The sequence below is a fragment of the Podarcis cretensis genome (assembly GCF_951804945.1).
Source record: "Podarcis cretensis genome assembly, chromosome: 15".
NCBI classification, from domain to species: domain Eukaryota; kingdom Metazoa; phylum Chordata; class Lepidosauria; order Squamata; family Lacertidae; genus Podarcis; species Podarcis cretensis.
Window position 1 is genome coordinate 29428935 of NC_137185.1, and position 16258 is coordinate 29445192.

Sequence of the window (16258 nt, forward strand, 5' to 3'; positions counted from 1 at the left end):
GTGTATCTGAAGAAGTCTGCATGCGCATGAAAGCTCATACCAATAACAAACTTAGTTGGTCTCTAAGGTGCTACTGGAAGGAGTTTTTTAATTTTGTTTTGACTATGGCAGACCAACACGGCTACCTACCTGTAACTATCAACAGAACTGTATGGAACAACCGTACACTTACAGAGCAAAATGTTCTCTTGCATTATATACCCAGCACATGGAACCTTGTGCCCTTACCACACAGCAAAAAAGACTGATACTGATAAACTGGAAAAATAAAAATGCAGCTCCCTTCTACGATTGGATTGAAGACTTATACAAACTCGCAACATATGAACAACTTGCATATAAACGCAGACTTGCCATGGTCAAATTCAATTGCATTTGGAATCCATTCTTACAAATACAGTGGTACCTCGGGTTAAGAACTTAATTCGTTCTGGAGGTCTGTTCTTAACCTGAAACTGTTCTTAACCTGAGGTACTACTTTAGGTAATGGGGCCTCCCGCTGCCGCGCAATTTCTGTTCTCATCCTGAAGCAAAGTTCTTAACCCAAGGTACTATTTCTGGGTTAGCGGAGTCTGTAACCTGAAGCATCTGTAACCCAAGGTACCACTGTACTGTAATAGGTTAAGATCTGGTAAAGTACTTCCGGGTTGGCGCCATCGCCGAATGGTGGACTCCCTCCGAGCTCCGGAGGGAGCCTGCTCGGCAGGGGCTGGGTCCTACCGCGCCGGCGACGCGGGGACCCTCAAAAACCATGGGCGCTGAAACCCATGGACATGGTGACTCGGCGGGCACCGTTTGCGCCCCCCGACCCGCGAAGGAGCCTTTTTAAAGGCTACGGAGCGGAGGACGGGGGGGTGGTGTGGTGCTATGAGTCCTCCGCTTCCCCTGCCGAGCGAAGCCGCATGCCATTTGACGGAGAGCGCTGACTTCTTCTATTGAAAATTTGGACTAAAAAGAATAACCCGTGAGTAATTGGGAAATCGGATTTAAAAGGAAAAAAAAAAATTTAAATTCGGAACGAGCGGGGGAGGTGCAAAAAGGAAGTCCGTCTCCCCCCTGTTGTAGAGGATTTAAAGCAAGGATTTGGCAACTAAGATCGAGAGAAGGGTCTACTTTTTATTGATAAAGCTATTAATTTCACGATGGAAAATTACAAGACTGTGCTGGAGGAGAAAAGTGGAATGTGTGAGCAAAAGCGTAACCCCCCCCCCCCCGGGAACCGGGAGTGATCCGAGAGAGTGCCTGGTGAGGAGACATAGAGATTTTGACAGCTGTCAAAGTAGCTGTCAAAGTAGAAGAATAAAAAGAGAACTTTGTTACAATGACTTTGCCGGTTATATTTGTTACAATTTCGATATAAATTGTTGAAAATAAGGGATAACAAGTTACTTTGACATTTGGGAGTGATCTGGAAGGAAACTGAGTTACCATAATCCCTCTAGAGGGGGCTTTGGGACACTACAAGAACTGCTACAAGTGGAAAATTACGCATGGATTCCAATGGGACTTTTTATCTCCTGGGAAAACTGCAGAAATGAAACATTATTTTGTCTACGGAGGTCTCTACACTAAAGGAGACAATAGATTCATCTATTGAAGAATGGAAGGGACTTGATGTAAGTTTTTGTTCCTGAACAAATAAAGCCTCTGTAGAGGAATTACAAGCTTTTGGAATTAGAACGTTTTTGCAGTGGAACAGGGAAAGAAACCAGAGGAAAGTGAGGAAAGAGAACAACAAGAATTGAACAAAGCTGGAAGTGGGAACATTTGGGACATTCAGATTTAAAAGGACTAAGAAATAAAATTTGAGCTTTACTTGGATATATAGAGATCTGGATGGAGAAAATGGACCTTCTTGAGATAGAACCCTTCCAGGATTGGGTGTACGAAACTAAAGATTACCAAAAAGATGGCAAAGACTATTAAAAAGACGGCAAAGTGGAACAGAGAGAGATTTGGACATAGATGTGGGGTCTCCAGGTTGGCAGCAGACATTGATGGACATTGGGGATCATAACCGGGAAAGGGGGGAGGGAAATTTGGAATCCAAAGGGTGTAAAATTATACTTTGTTATTTATTTTGTTATTTCATTCTGCTCTGCGTATTAAAGTGGGGAACTCGTGGAAGAGAACAGGGGTCGATTTTAGGAGAAAAAATATTTTCAACAATGGGTCAATGATAATGAGCATAAAATTTGGGGTAAGAACTTGCTGAACTAATGTAATGGAATTGGAATATAAGAGGGTGTGAGGTGGGGAAGTCCTGGAAAGACGTTAATGAAAATAAGGCCTTAAAGTAAATGTTATTTTGTTCTTTTTTTTTCTTTTTCTTTTCTCTGTCATATTTGGAAATTTCAATAAATATTATTTAAAAAAAAAAGATCTGGTAAAGTACAATAACAACCTTGTAATGTATAGTTTTGGGGTTTTCCCCCCTTCCCCCTTTATTTTCCCTTCTACATGGGTTCTGTTTCTCTTGTTCCTGTTCTCTCTTTTATTTACGTCTCACAATATTTAGTACGCATATGATTTTGTACTTTTTGAACTTTCAATAAAGATGTTTAAAACTGAAAAACAACAACAACAACCTGGGATACCAGGCATTCCTGGAAGTGGCAGTCCAGGGCAACAGAAACCCCTTTCCCACTTCCATGGGGTCACACAGGCTCCACAGTGAGTGAACAGGATTCCCCGTTCTCTCCATCACAACTGACCCAACAGCTCCAACAGCCTGCAGGGGAGACTGTAGGAAAAAGGAAGTGCTTGCTGGTGCCCTGGGTGATGCAATTTCCGGGGACGCCACCAAGCATCTAGCAAACCAGCCCTTCTGCAATTGAGACCAGAGCCCGTGGCACAGACTTTGCCCACAAAGGGGACTCGGTTCACATCCCTGTGATCAAAGCCCTCCCCCCAAAGCTTCTTATTTATTTGCTGTTCTTCCAGGACTGACCTGCAGCTGTAGATGTCGTTGATTTGATAGTGCTTGTTGAAAGCCACAGCTTCCATGCTGTCGGTTAGAGGCCCGTCCAGCACTCGGATCCCTGCACAGACAAGACAGGTAAGGCAAGGGCAGGAGAGACCTGGCAAGCAGTTCAGACGCACACACGGACAGAGGCTTCCAGTGCCATCCCAGAACAAGGAGGCCTGTGTTCAAGTCTTGCTTCGGCCCAGGACACTGGCTGCTGTGGGAAAGTGGCTTTCTCCCTCTCAGCCCCTCCAGCTGTAAAATGGGAATAAAAGTAACACACTGTCCTTTGAAGGTGACTCGGAAACTACAGCTAACGCAGAAGGGGCAGCTAGACTGGTGACGGCAGCAGCCCCCAACATCATATAACAAGGGTCCCAAAAGACCTACATTGGCTCCCAGTACGTTTCAGAGCACAGTTCAAAGGAATAATGCCAACCTTTAAAGCCCTAACAGCCTCAGCCCTGTATACCTGAAGGAGCGTCTCCACCCCCATTGTTCAGCCTGGACACTGAGGTCCAGCTCCGAGGGCCTTCTGGTGGTTCCCTCAGTGCAAGAAGTGAAGCTACAGGGCCTTCTCAGTAGTGGCACCCCACCCTGTGGAACACCCTCTCATCAGATGCCAAGGAGATAAGTAACTATACAATTATGCAACCTTTAGAAGACGTCTGAAGGCAGCCCTGTATCAGGAAGTTTTTAATGTTTTATTATGTTTCTGTATATACTGGAAGCCGCCCAGAGTGGCTGAGGAAACCCAGTCAGATGGGCAGGGTACAAATAATAAAATTATTATTATTATTATTATTACTGCTACTACTACTCTCAGACAGGCAAGCAAGAGGTGTCCCTGCAGTCGCAAGGGATGCTCCAGCCAGATAACATCACTAGAGGGCGGCCAGTAAAGGAGCCAGTGAGGGGTGTGGCTTGAGGAAGGTGCATGGCCTGCACAGTCCGGAGGCCGAGAGAGAGGGGGATGTTGGGCTGCATTTGGCCCGCAGGTTGAAGGTTCCCCACCCCTGGGCTATTTAAGCAGTGGCTAGCAATGATGTGTCTTCGGAGTGAAAGTGGAGCTGGTGGAAGCCACACCTGCTAAACCATAAAAGGAAGTTGGGAGAACTTATTCTCACCTGCTGAGCTGATCCCAGACTGTGTGTCTGTCTCTTACAAGAAAAAAGGGAAGGGATGGAGTCAGGAGGTCAGAGGAGCAGCAAGAAGAGCTGGGCTGGGATCTGCCCTGCTTACCTCCACCCCCCTGGAATTCCTGTTTCCCCCCATCAAGGTGGGATGTGTTCAGCTGCCACCCAGCTCCACTTCCCTCTAAACCACTTGCAAAACGCCAAGGGATCTTTTCAGCCATCAGGCCCCCCCCCGTGTAATGCACCAATTTCATACTGTCAAACCGTGAACATCTGCAGCTACATTTGGTTTTTTTCAAGCCACAAACCTCCCGCAGGGAGAGCAAACAGACACACTTGATCCGGAACCACGTTCCCAATGAACCAGAGAGCTGCTAATTGAGCCAATTTGCATGGGAAAGTCTAGAGCGGCAGTGAGCAAACATCGCTCCAGATGGGAGCTGCCTGCCCGGCTCAGCGGCAGAACAAACATCCCACCCTCCTTCGTTCTCTGTGGTTCGGGGAGCTGTGAGCACAGCGGTTACTGCCTCACCAGAGCATCTTGGAGGGGGGCCACAGACAAGCCCCCGGGGCTCAGCAAGGCTCCCCTCTCGCATTGCGTTTGCCAGTCTGCTCTGAGAGCACCTGGAAATACCGTTTGTGCAGTTCCAGTTTCCACTGAAGAGGAACGCATGCACCCCACACCCTCAAAAGCCTGTGAACGGGGGGGGGTGTGTGTGTGTGTGTGTGTGTCCTGTTCTCCCCACAATATTATCTTGGGATAGGGAGAAGACGCCACCTGCTGTCCATAGCGGAGAATGGCAGCCTATGACTTTCAGGCTTGTTGAGACCCTCCCTTGCTTTCCACAGCCCCCATGCCCAGATGTGGCAAATACTGTGCTGAAGCCAAAAGGTTAGGTTTGCCATATTTTGAAGAGCAAAAAAGAGGACACATTTGCCAACTCCTGCTTTTAACTATGGATTGCTTTGATGACTCTCGTTTTAAATACCCCTATTTAAAAATATGTAGGCTATAGCAGCTGGGATATATTAATAGTAGGAATGTTCTCAACTTTCAACAACAAAATAAGTATAATGCATATTGCTCCCTCACTGGCCACATGACAGTATTTGGACTCATGGTCACATCTTTGTGAACATAAGTGTGCACAGAACAATTTATTGAACTGTTGAACATAGACATATGGACACTCCTGAAGGGCAGAGGGTGTTAACTCTTGCCCTCCCAGGCTCCTCCTCCAAGATCTTGTAGCTGAGCCAGTGTTCTTTTAGTTCAGCCACAAGAGAAAGGATTTATACAGTACAGTCGTAGCTTGGATCCCAAACTCCTTGGGAGTCAAATGTTTTGCCCCCTGAATGCCGCAAACCTGGAAGTGAGTGTTCTGGTTTGCGAACGTTCTTTGGAAACTGAATGTCCAACATGATTTAGGCGGCTTCCAATTGTGTGCAGGAAGCTCCTGCAGCCAATCAGAAGCCGCACCTTGGTTGTCTAACGTTTTCAGAAGCTGAACAAATTTCCAGAACGGATTCCGTTAAACAACTAAGGTTGTACATAGCTAGTTTAAGATAATGCTCTGTTGCAATTCTCTGCTGCAACCAGCTTAGCTGGGTCCCTTAGATTTGAGTCTATTGCACTAAAAATTTTTTCCTGGGTTACTGTAAACACAAGAACCAAACAGAAAAACCTCCCTACAGTTTGCCAGATTTTAAAAATCCACCCTGAAAAAGAGGATATGTCTGGGGTGGGGAAAAGGACAAATGGCAACCAGACCTGAAAAGAGGGCATGTCCTGGGAAAAGAGGACATATGGCAATGCTACAAAAGGGTTCCAGGGGTGAGGCTGCCGTCGCATGCTGAGCTACAGGTGAGAGCTGAATGCAGGGTAGAGACCAGACAAACTACCCCAAAAGGAGCAACATGTTCCCCACCAGAAAAACTATCCCTCCCCTAACACCCCATACAGCCCTGTATGCCCTGTAGTAATGTCATTACAGTGGTGCCTCGCAAGACGAAATTAATCCGTTCCGTGAGACTCTTCGTATAGCGGTTTTTTCGTCTTGCGAAGCAAGACCATTGACAGCTTAGCGGATTAGCGCTATTAGCGGTTTAGCGGCTTTTAGCGATCAGCTGTTAAGCGGCTTATCAGCGGATCAGCTGATAAGCGGCTTAGCGGCTTAGGAAAAGGGGGGGAAAGGGGGAAAAAACCTGCAGGAACTCGCAAGACATTTTCGTCTTGCGAAGCAAGCCCATAGGGAAATTCGTTTTGCGAAGCGCCTCCAAAACGGAAAACCCTTTCGTCTAGCGGGTTTTCCGTCTTGCGAGGCGTTCGTCTTGTGGGGCACCACTGTATTATGCCCATATGTGTGTATGTGTAAACATGCAGGGGTCTGTGAGTGTTAAGGGAACAACGGCTTGCCTAAGGTCACCTCGTGAGTTCACGGCAGAGGTAACCATGAGGGGAAATGGGGACCTCCTGGCTCACAGCTCACACTCTGCCACAGCAGCCTTTGGAACACTGTTTCGCGTGCAGAAACGCAAGCCAGCTGAACGCCACCCACTTTCCTTGCAGCAACTGGGCAGAGTCCAACCCAAACAGAGGAACACTGGAAGCTGACTCTTCTTCCAAGTCAGATTGCCAGCCCATCTAGCTCAGTGCAGTCCACACTGGCCGGCAGAGGCTCTCTAGAATGTCAGGCAAGAGATTCTCTCCCTGCAGATTCCAACGGGGCAATGCTCTGGCACTGAGCCACCGCAGCTCTCCCCTGCCACCGGGTTCCAGTACCTGCGATCCGGCTGCCATAGGCAACGCCCACAGCACAGAAGCTGTTGTTGGAGACGGCTGCGATCTCCCCAGCACAACGGGTCCCATGATGGTTGCCGTTTTCCTCATCCGGGTGGGGCATGGGGTCTGGGTCGTTGGAGTTCAAGTCATAGCTGCCTTCAGGGCTCTGAAAGAGACGAGACCCAAAGTTGAGGGTCCCTTTTCCTGGGAGTATGAGGGTAACTGCAGCTGGGGAACAAAGCACTCAGGACTCAACAAACATCAGTTGCCCCCCCCCGAACTCTCCCCTGCCCCTTCTTTCCTGCTTTATTGTGATTTTGTTGCCTACAATAATTGCACTCGCTTTTAATCCTTGTAGGCTCTTGTTCCCAGAAGGGCTAATCTTTTAATTAAATAAAAAACGGCTGAACCGCATAATTTCCTGAGGGGGGGGGGACGGAAAATCATCAGAGGAGTTGACGGAAGTCCAAAATATTGTATAAGATGAGAAGTTATGTTGTATGACTGTTGGAACTGATATGTTAAACAATTAATAAAAATGTATATATATATAAAAAAAAAATTCCTGAAGGGGAAATCATGTTTATTTATTTATTTATTTAATTTATGCATTGTCCCTCATCACAAGATCTCAGGCCGGTTCACGGAATAAAATACAAGATAAAAACACAAATAAATAAATTAAAAGCAAAAACAACAGGCACATTTGAAAGGCTGTAGAATATTACCGTATTTTTCGCTCTATAACACGCACCTGACCATAACACGCACATCGTTTTTAGAGGAGGAAAACAAGGGAAAAAACATTCTGAATGAAACAGTGGATGTATGATTTTTGTGCTTCATGCTGTGGCCACAGACATGTGATCTGATGGTGAATTTGGGGTGACCCAATGCAAAAATCCTGAGAATCCCTGTGGATCCATGTTTTGTAACCACGTTTTTGTACCATTGCAGCCCCAGGCAACAGTGGGTGCGTGATTTTGGGGGGGCAGGCTGTAGCCATGGACATGCTATGTGCTCTGATGGTGAATTTGGGCTGACCCAATGCAAAGATCCTGAGGATCCATGTGGATCCATGTTTTGTAACCACGTTTTTGCACCATTGCAGCCCCAGGCAACAGTGGGTGCGTGATTTTGGGGGGGCAGGCTGTAGCCATGGACATGCTATGTGCTCTGATGGTGAATCTGGGCTGACCCAATGCAAAGATCCTGAGGATCCATGTGGATCCATGTTTTGTAACCACGTTTTTGCACCATTGCAGCCCCAGGCAACAGTGGGTGCGTGATTTTGGGGGGGCAGGCTGTAACCATGGACATGCTATGTGATCTGATGGTGAATTTGGGGTGACTGAATGCAAAGATCCTGAGGATCCATGTAGATCCATGCTTTTTAACCACGTTTTTGCACCATTGCAGCCTCAGGCAACAGTGGGTGTGTGGTTTTTGGGGGGCAGGCTGTAGCCATGGACATGTTATGTGATCTGATGGTGAATTTGGGCTGACCCAATGCAAAGATCCTGAGGATCCATGTAGATCCATGCTTTTTAACCACGTTTTTGCACCATTGCAGCCCCAGGCAACAGTGGGTGCGTGATTTTGGGGGGGCAGGCTGTAGCCATGGACATGCTATGTGATCTGATGGTGAATTTGGGCTGACCCAATGCAAAGATCCTGAGGATCCATGTGGATCCATGCTTTTTAACCACATTTTAAGTGGGGAGGGAAGGAAAAACACAGAAGGGACAAGGAGCAGGAGAGGGGTGTGCAGAGAAGCAGCTGGCTAAGAATGCAGGAAAGGGGTAGGGAGGAAAGGAAGGCAAAAGTTTTCCCTCACCTACCCACCCAAGCCAGCCAGCTCGCGCGCTCTCTCTCTCTCTCCCTCCTGCATGTTTTCAGCTTTCCCCTCTGCTTGCCTGGAGGGGAGGGGCTTTCCCTGCTCTTTGTTCCGTTTGAGCAAACACAGCAAGGAAACAGAGGTGGGTGGGCAGTAAGACCCTGAGGCAGAATGCCGGAAAGCAGCCGCTTCCTCTTTTCAAGGAGACGCAGTTTGATTTTTGCCTGCTTTTTTTTTGCCTCCCCTTGCACCAATTGGCTCCAGGGACCACACATTCGCTCAATAACACGCACAGACATTTCCCCTTCCTTTTTAGGAGAAAAAATCTGCGTGTTATAGAAGGAAAAATACGGTAAGTAATCAGCTTCCACCTCATCGGAAGACCCTGATCTAAGGCAGCAGGTGCTGCTTCTGGGCTCAGGATAAGAAGCATTTGGGTAATCTGTGGCACGCCCAGGAAACCGCCATCAGCCACCATTGGGTGCTTTGAGTCAGAGTCACAACCTCTGCCCCCTTCCATTTCGAAGAGGAAGCTGAACAGGACAGGGCAGGAAATGTGGGTTGTGACCAGTGTTATTTTTCTAGAAAAAGAGGTGCCGAAATTCACCACGAATGCCTCCCTTGTTCTTTTATACAGTCATAAGGTAAAGGTAAAGGGACCCCTGACCATTAGGTCCAGTCGGGGCCGACTTTGGGGTTGCGGCGCTCATCTAACTTTATTGGCCGAGGGAGCCGGCATGTGGCCAGCATGCCTAAGCTGTTTCTGGCGAACCAGAGCAGCGCACGGAAACGCCTTTTACCTTCCCGCCGAAGCAGTACCTATTTATCTACTTGCACCTTGATGTGCTTTCGAACTGCTAGGTTGGCAGGAGCAGGGACCGAGCAACGGGAGCTCACCCCGTTGCGAGGATTCAAACCGCCGACCTTCTGATTAGCAAGTCCTAGGCTCTGTGGTTTATCCCACAGCGCCACCCGCGTCGGGTTAAATGTGCTTCAGGTTGAGCGCTTTCGGGTTGCGCTCTGCGGCGACCCAGAAGTAACGGAATGCGTTACTTCCGGGTTTCGTCGCTCGCGCATGCGCAGATGGTCAAAATGACGTCGTGCGCATGCGCGGAAGTGGCGAATCGCAACCCACGCATGCGCAGACATGGGTTGCATTCGCTTCTGGATGTGAACGGGGCTCCGGAACGGAAGCCAGGTAGGTTGCTGCCTGCTGGATCCAGATGGTTGAGTCTTAAAGGCCAAGTGTCCTCTTCTGCAGCCCAGCCAAGTCTCAGAGGCAAGCCTCTCGCACCTCTAAAGTAGGGCTGGGCGATATCTGGTTTTCAACATCACGATATATCACCAGCTAAACATTGCAATATACAGTGGTACCTGGGGTTAAGTACTTAATTCGTTCCAGAGGTCCGTTCTTAACCTGAAACTGTTCTTAACCTGAAGCACCACTTTAGCTAATGGGGCCTCCTGCTGCCGCCGCGCCGCCAATGCACAATTTCTGTTCTCATCCTGAAGCAAAGTTCTTAACCCAAGGTACTATTTCTGGGTCAGCGGAGTCTGTAACCTGAAGCATCTGTAACCGAGGTACCACTGTAACGCAAAATCACATTGCCGAAGGATCGAACTCTACAGCGCCATCTGGTGTCGCAGTGTTATAATGCATTTAAAACACTTTTTAAAAAAATTTAATGTTGCTGAGTCCAATGTCTGCAATAAGGATGGAGCTTTGTAGAAACATTGGCTGGCTTCACGCTTTTCCCCACATTGCGATTTTTGCATAAGCACACACACACACTATGATTCGCAATACATTGCCAGGTATGAAACAGATATCACAATATGGACTTCAAACCAGGTTGGGATGATATATTAATATGTAACCCAGCCCTACTCTAAGGCTCCAGCTGGGTCCTAACTCTCCAAGCCCAGCCCAGGCAGCTTGGTGCCCCAAAGTGAAGGTGGTGGCATCAGCTACTCACGTAGTTGGGCTGGATGTCTTTGATGGTGTGCTCCACCCCGTCATCCACCACGACCACCGTCACGCCCTGGCCAGTGACATTCCTCTCCCAGACGCCCGTCACATTGATGTCCATCCCGGGGCTCTTGCGGTTGTTCTAGGCCAGGAGACAGAAGGGAGGCACAACGTTCAGAAGGCACAGCGAAGAGGCAAGCCAACATGCACACACAGGAGCAGATCCTGGGTTGGCTGCAGATGTCATGGACCGGTTGGATGCAGAGGAACGGTGGGAGGAACCAGCTGGGGAGCCCCCAAGGGAAGAAGGCTCAGAGTCCAGGGAATGGTGGTGGGATGATGATGAGCGGTCATAGGGAGAAGACTGGGAAGAGGAGGTGTTGGCAGTGGAAGAGTAACAGGGCTTAGTGAGCAGGGAGAGTCTGTGGCCGAGAGAAGTCCAGAATCAGAGGCAGAAGTGGAAGCAGGAGAGTGGGATGAGGCACAGATGAGTCAGGCCGGTGAAGAAACATGGGTGTCTCCTCCTCTCCTGCTGCAACAAGCTCCCCTCCCCGCTGGTCTCTCAGGACCAGAAGAGGCATGAAACAGGAGGAGCAAAGGCAGGAACATAGGTGCAGCCTCTGATTGCTTGGGGGAAAAACCCTAGAGAGGAGAGAACAGGCAGGTGTAGAGAGGCAGGGACCTTCAGTCTTGGCAACTGTTTCATGGAGGGGGGGGAACCTACCAGGGATGGGTTGCTGTGCTCATTAGGCCTGACACTCCTGTTCCAATCATGGTTCTGATAATAAAGAGGAACCGTATTTTTCGCTCCATAAGACGCACTTTTTTCCTCTTAAAATCTAAGGAGAAATGTCTGTGCGTCTTATGGAGCCAATGTGTGGTCCCTGGGGCTGGGGACAAACGGACCCGGGCTTCCCCCGCCAGCCCCACAAGCCCTGGGGAGGCTTCGCGCGGCTATCCCTGGCTTTTGCAGGAGGTGGGGGAAGGGACAGAGCGAGGCTCTCTCACTTCCCCCACCTCCCGTAAAAGCCCCCAAGAGCCGCGCTCCCTTTAAAGAGCAGCGCGGAGTGTGTGTGTGGCTTTTGGGGGCTTTTCCCTTCTCCCTCCTCGGGGAAAAGCCTGCAAGCGCCGCACACACGCTCCACGCGGCTCATGAAAGGGAGCGCTGAGCAGAGCCTGGGATGCATACAGGCTCTGCTCAGCGCTCCCTTTAAATAATATTTTTTTTCTTGAATTCCCCCCCCCCCCGCCAAAGTATGGTCAGGTGTGCCTTATGGAGCGAAAAATACGGTAACTACAACTCATTTTGTATGATTTTCTGCTGCCCACTCCTGTGAGTAGACAGCAAGGAAATAGCTCAAAGGCCACCTCCTGATTTCACTCAAGTACTGGGGCTCATTATATGTACCCTGAAACACAGGTGCCGAGTCCCCGAAGCTGGGGGTGCCCTGGCTCCCATAACATTTAAAATGGCGGGGGCAGGCACTCATAAAGTGTGGCGCAGCTGCAAATGCATGTCACAAGGTGCATGCTTGCTACATCACCATGTCCCCAACGTGCATGCACTACATCACCGTGCCACGACACATGCTCAAATGACATCAGCACGCTGGGGTTGTGACGACGTAACACACATGGCCCCGGCACACGACGCCACATGGCCCCAGGCACCCATGCTTACGGGGGCAAGCTGGCACTGCTGCCCTGCAATGGGATGGGTGGCGAACCTGAGGGGGACCTCCAGATGCTGCTGGACCACAACTCCCATCAACCTTGTACATTGTCCAGGGGTTGATGGGAGTTGTAGTCTGACATTGCCTAGAGCAGGCTTCCTCAACTTCGGCCCTCCAGATGTTTACAACTCCCATGATTCCTAGCTAGCAGGACCAGTAGTCAGGGATGATGGGAACTGTAGTTTCAAAACATCTGGAGGGCCGAGGTTGAGGAAGCCTGTGGCCTAGAGCATGGGTATTTTCTTATGTGCTTCCCTTACTTAGACCTTGAGGTAAAGTTATCTCACCTTCCTGATATTGAGTGCACCATGGCTTCTCGCACTCTGTGGCAGCCTCAGAAAGACGGTGGATAAGGAAGGGAGCCACTATTCCATGGGTAGGCAAACTAAGGCCCGGGGCCAGATCCGGCCCAATCGCCTTCTCAATCTGGCCAGCAAACAGTCCAGGAATCAGTGTTTTTACATGAGTGGAATGTGTGCTTTTATTTAAAATGCATCTCTGAGTTATTTGTGGGGCATAGGAATTTGTTCATTCCCCCCCAAAAAAAGAATATAGTCTGGCCCCCCACAATGTCTGAGGGACAATGGACCGGCCCCCTGCTGAAAAGGTTTGCTGACTCCTGGCCTAGAGGGTTACAGGGGAAGGAGCATAGCTGTCAAAGTTTCCCTTTTTAAAAGGGAAATCCCCTTATTCCGAATAGGATTCCTCGCAAGAAAAGGGGAAAGTGCCCTTGGAAGTGGGCAACAGCACCTGACTCCTCCTCTGCCTCACCCAGAGTTCCTGGGCATCAGCTGGAAGCTGTCTTTTTGCCCCTCCCACAAAGCCAGGGGACCCACTCACCAAGTGCCACTGCTGCGGGAACTTGGGGTCGTTAAAGTGCAAGCTGCGCTTGGAGCGTTTCAGAAACCGCTGCTCAGCGTGCCACCTCACGCTGTCGTGCTGTGCAAAGACCGCCTCCGCTGACCGCTGGATGGCCTCCAGGCTGAGGCCCGGTGGGTTTGCCAGCTGGTAGCCAAAGAGGTAGTGGCCTCTGAGCTCCCCGATCCGGCCAATGTTCACGAGGCCGGCCTCCTTGGCCAGTTCTTCCGCCCGCCAGTCCAGCTCCTCCTCAGAGGAAGCCTCTGGCACCGTCAAATGCACCGCCCACGTCAGCTCCCCACGGCACTGGGCTGCCCGGCAGGGCTCGGCCCCACGCGGCACTTTTGCTCCACAGGCAAATCCATTTGGCAACAGCAAAGGGATCCAGGCCGGGATCAGCCAAAGGCACATGTGGACATGCAGTGCGGCCTCCATCATCGCTCTCCATGATGGCTCTGTCCCCCTCCAGGGCGGCATCCGACAGGCGAACTGCAAGGGCAAGGGCAAGGTCAGAACAGCCCCCCTGCTTTCCCCTATGCCTGGCTTGCATCCAGCCCCAGGAAGAATAGAGGGACTCACTTTGCCCCAAACCCCTGCTGAAACCCATTTACCGTGAGTGCAGAAAGCAGAAACACCCTGTAGAAAGTGAAACTGAAATGGATTTCCTATTTGGTATTACTGTAGTAGTGGGGGGGGGGAGAGAATGGGGGCAGAGACAGCAGTCAAGCTAGGGAATCTCACCTTTCCTCGGGCAGAATGGTTACTAAAGGAGAGCATTTCTGGCTCCTGGGCTGCAAAGGAGGTCAGGCGAGTTAATGTTTCATCAGCTGATCTTCTTTCTCTCACACACTGTCTGACTTCAGCTTCTGCAATACTGTTTCTTAACCCCTTCCTCCTCCGATTCAGCAGCAGGGAGGTGAGGGAGAATTCCTCTTTACAGTATTACTTTACGGACAACAGCCTGGGAGAAAATACGCCTGAGTGGATGTTATGCCCAGGAAGCTGCCGCTGCTACAACTCCAGAAAGACCTATGATGAGTCTGCTGGCTTTTATTTATGCAAGAAGAAAAATAAGTCATGGCTGCTGGTTCATCTAGCAGGTGTCCTGGTTTGAAAGTGGACTCAACTTTTGGGATGCTATCTTAGATGCTGTTGTGAAGAAAGGATTAACTGGAGCAACAACTATTAACTCGACTAATATGAGAGACAGGCGATGTTGCCAAGAGAGTGCCCTGCTCCCAATAGATACTTTCCAGATTTCTATCACTTAATTTGGAGGCTTCTTGTAGCAAAACAAGGCCACAGAGGCTGTATTTTATATACCTTATGTTTGTATGAAACTTGCAAGCATTACCAAGGCGATCCATTCAGATGAGGTCAGAAGTCTATACCAAAGTTCAAATGTTTCCAAAGTCGAAAGCACTTTAATTTGCATAATTACAGCCTGAAGATGGCAACTCATAGTCTGTTGCATTTGGTTCCTAGGAGTCTGTTATCCATTTGGAGAGAGGTACTCAGAAACTGGTCACCTCAACTAACCCAAGGGTTTTGTCCTGGCCAGAGTCTAGCCAAAGTTCATTCAAAAGACTTGAGGCATCAAAACCAGATGCAAACTTCTGGGTTTTGATGCAGCTCCAAACAATGGGACGCGGGTGGCGCTGTGGGTTAAACCACAGGAGTAGGACTTGCCGATCAGAAGGTCGGTTCGAATCCCCGTGACGGGGTGAGCTCCCGTTGCTCGGTCCCTGCTCCTGCCAACCTAGCAGTTCGAAAGCATGTCAAAGTGCAAGTAGATAAACAGGTACCACTCCGGTGAGAAGGTAAACAGCGTTTCCATGCACTGTTCTGGTTCGCCAGAAGCGGCTTAGCTGTACGCCGGCTCCCTCAGCCAGTAAAGCGAGATGAGCGCCGCAACCCCAGAGTCGGTCACGACTGGACCTAATAGTCAGGGGTCCCTTTACCCAGAAACTGGTCGCCTCAACTAACCCAAGGGTTTTGTCCTGGCCAGAGTCTAGTCAAAGTTCATTCAAAAGATCTGAGGCATCAAAACCAGATGCCAACTTCTGGATTTTGATGTAGCTCCAAAAACTGGCAAGTTGTGCTTTTCATCTCCATCTTTTGCCCTCACCTGGACCTTGGCACCTGGAGCTGCACCTGCCCACCAAGATTGCCAGTGACTGGTTGGCAGAAGGAAAGCTCCCTTGTGCCAGCCCTGAAAGAAGACCCAAAGGTGGAAGTGGCAGCCCAACAAGTCAGTCCTGGGACGGGCCTGCTCCTTTGGCACCGGGTTGGCTTCCTTTCACAAACAGGCACTAACAATGGGGAAGCCGGTCAGCCGATCCCAGAGGGAAAGGAGCAGGAGGAAACCTGGGGAGGGCAGCGGAGGCAGCGGGGGGGGGGGGGGATCTTGTATGTAGTGGCGGGGGCAAGGCTGGCTGTCAAGCCGGGAATTTCTGGATGCAGCCCTATTTCTACTACGTACTTAGCCGGCCCCCTCGAGGTGGCGGGCGGAGGGAGTCTTACAAGCATCGGCCACAAAGCGAGGCGCCCCCGGAAGGCAAGTGCTGGGGGTGTGGCCCACCCAGCAACATCGGCGGCACCCCGGTCTCTCCCCGGGGCTGCTAGCCGACGGCCTCGACGCGTCCCGGGAGTCGGACGGTCCCCGGCCGTAGCTGCGAGGCGGGTATCGTGCTGGGCCCGCCAGGATCGGCTCAAGCGAGCACCGGGCGCGGAGACAGGCAAGCCGCGCCGAGCGATCCCGAGCAGCTGCTGCACCTACCTCGGCGGAGGCGGAGCGGGGCGCATGGGTCCGGGCGCAGGCGGCGGCAGCGGCCTCGCTCCCCGGGACGCAGCTGCCAGCCCGGCTCCTGCTGCTGCTACTTGCCCGGTTCCGCGCAAAGGCAGCAGCAGCGAGCGAGGTCGGATCCGGCGGGGGCGGCCAAGGCGGCGCCACGGCCGGGCGCGTCACGTCCGGAGCC

At 50.5% G+C, this 16258-nt stretch overlaps 1 protein-coding gene across 1 annotated transcript in view; it reads right to left on the reverse strand.

Annotated features, from left to right (window-relative positions):
• Positions 1-16212, reverse strand: part of PCSK7 (proprotein convertase subtilisin/kexin type 7) — a 36356-nt gene extending 20144 nt beyond the window's left edge. Inside the window, exons 1-5 of the mRNA XM_079955326.1 lie at positions 16060-16212; positions 13263-13769; positions 10697-10831; positions 6884-7049; positions 2951-3041 (exon numbers count right to left, since the gene is read on the reverse strand). Coding sequence (XP_079811452.1) covers positions 2951-3041; positions 6884-7049; positions 10697-10831; positions 13263-13757 — 887 coding nt within the window. The 5' untranslated portion in view covers positions 13758-13769; positions 16060-16212. The remainder of the gene's footprint in view (positions 1-2950; positions 3042-6883; positions 7050-10696; positions 10832-13262; positions 13770-16059) is intronic.
• Between the last annotated feature and the right edge of the window lie 46 nt (positions 16213-16258).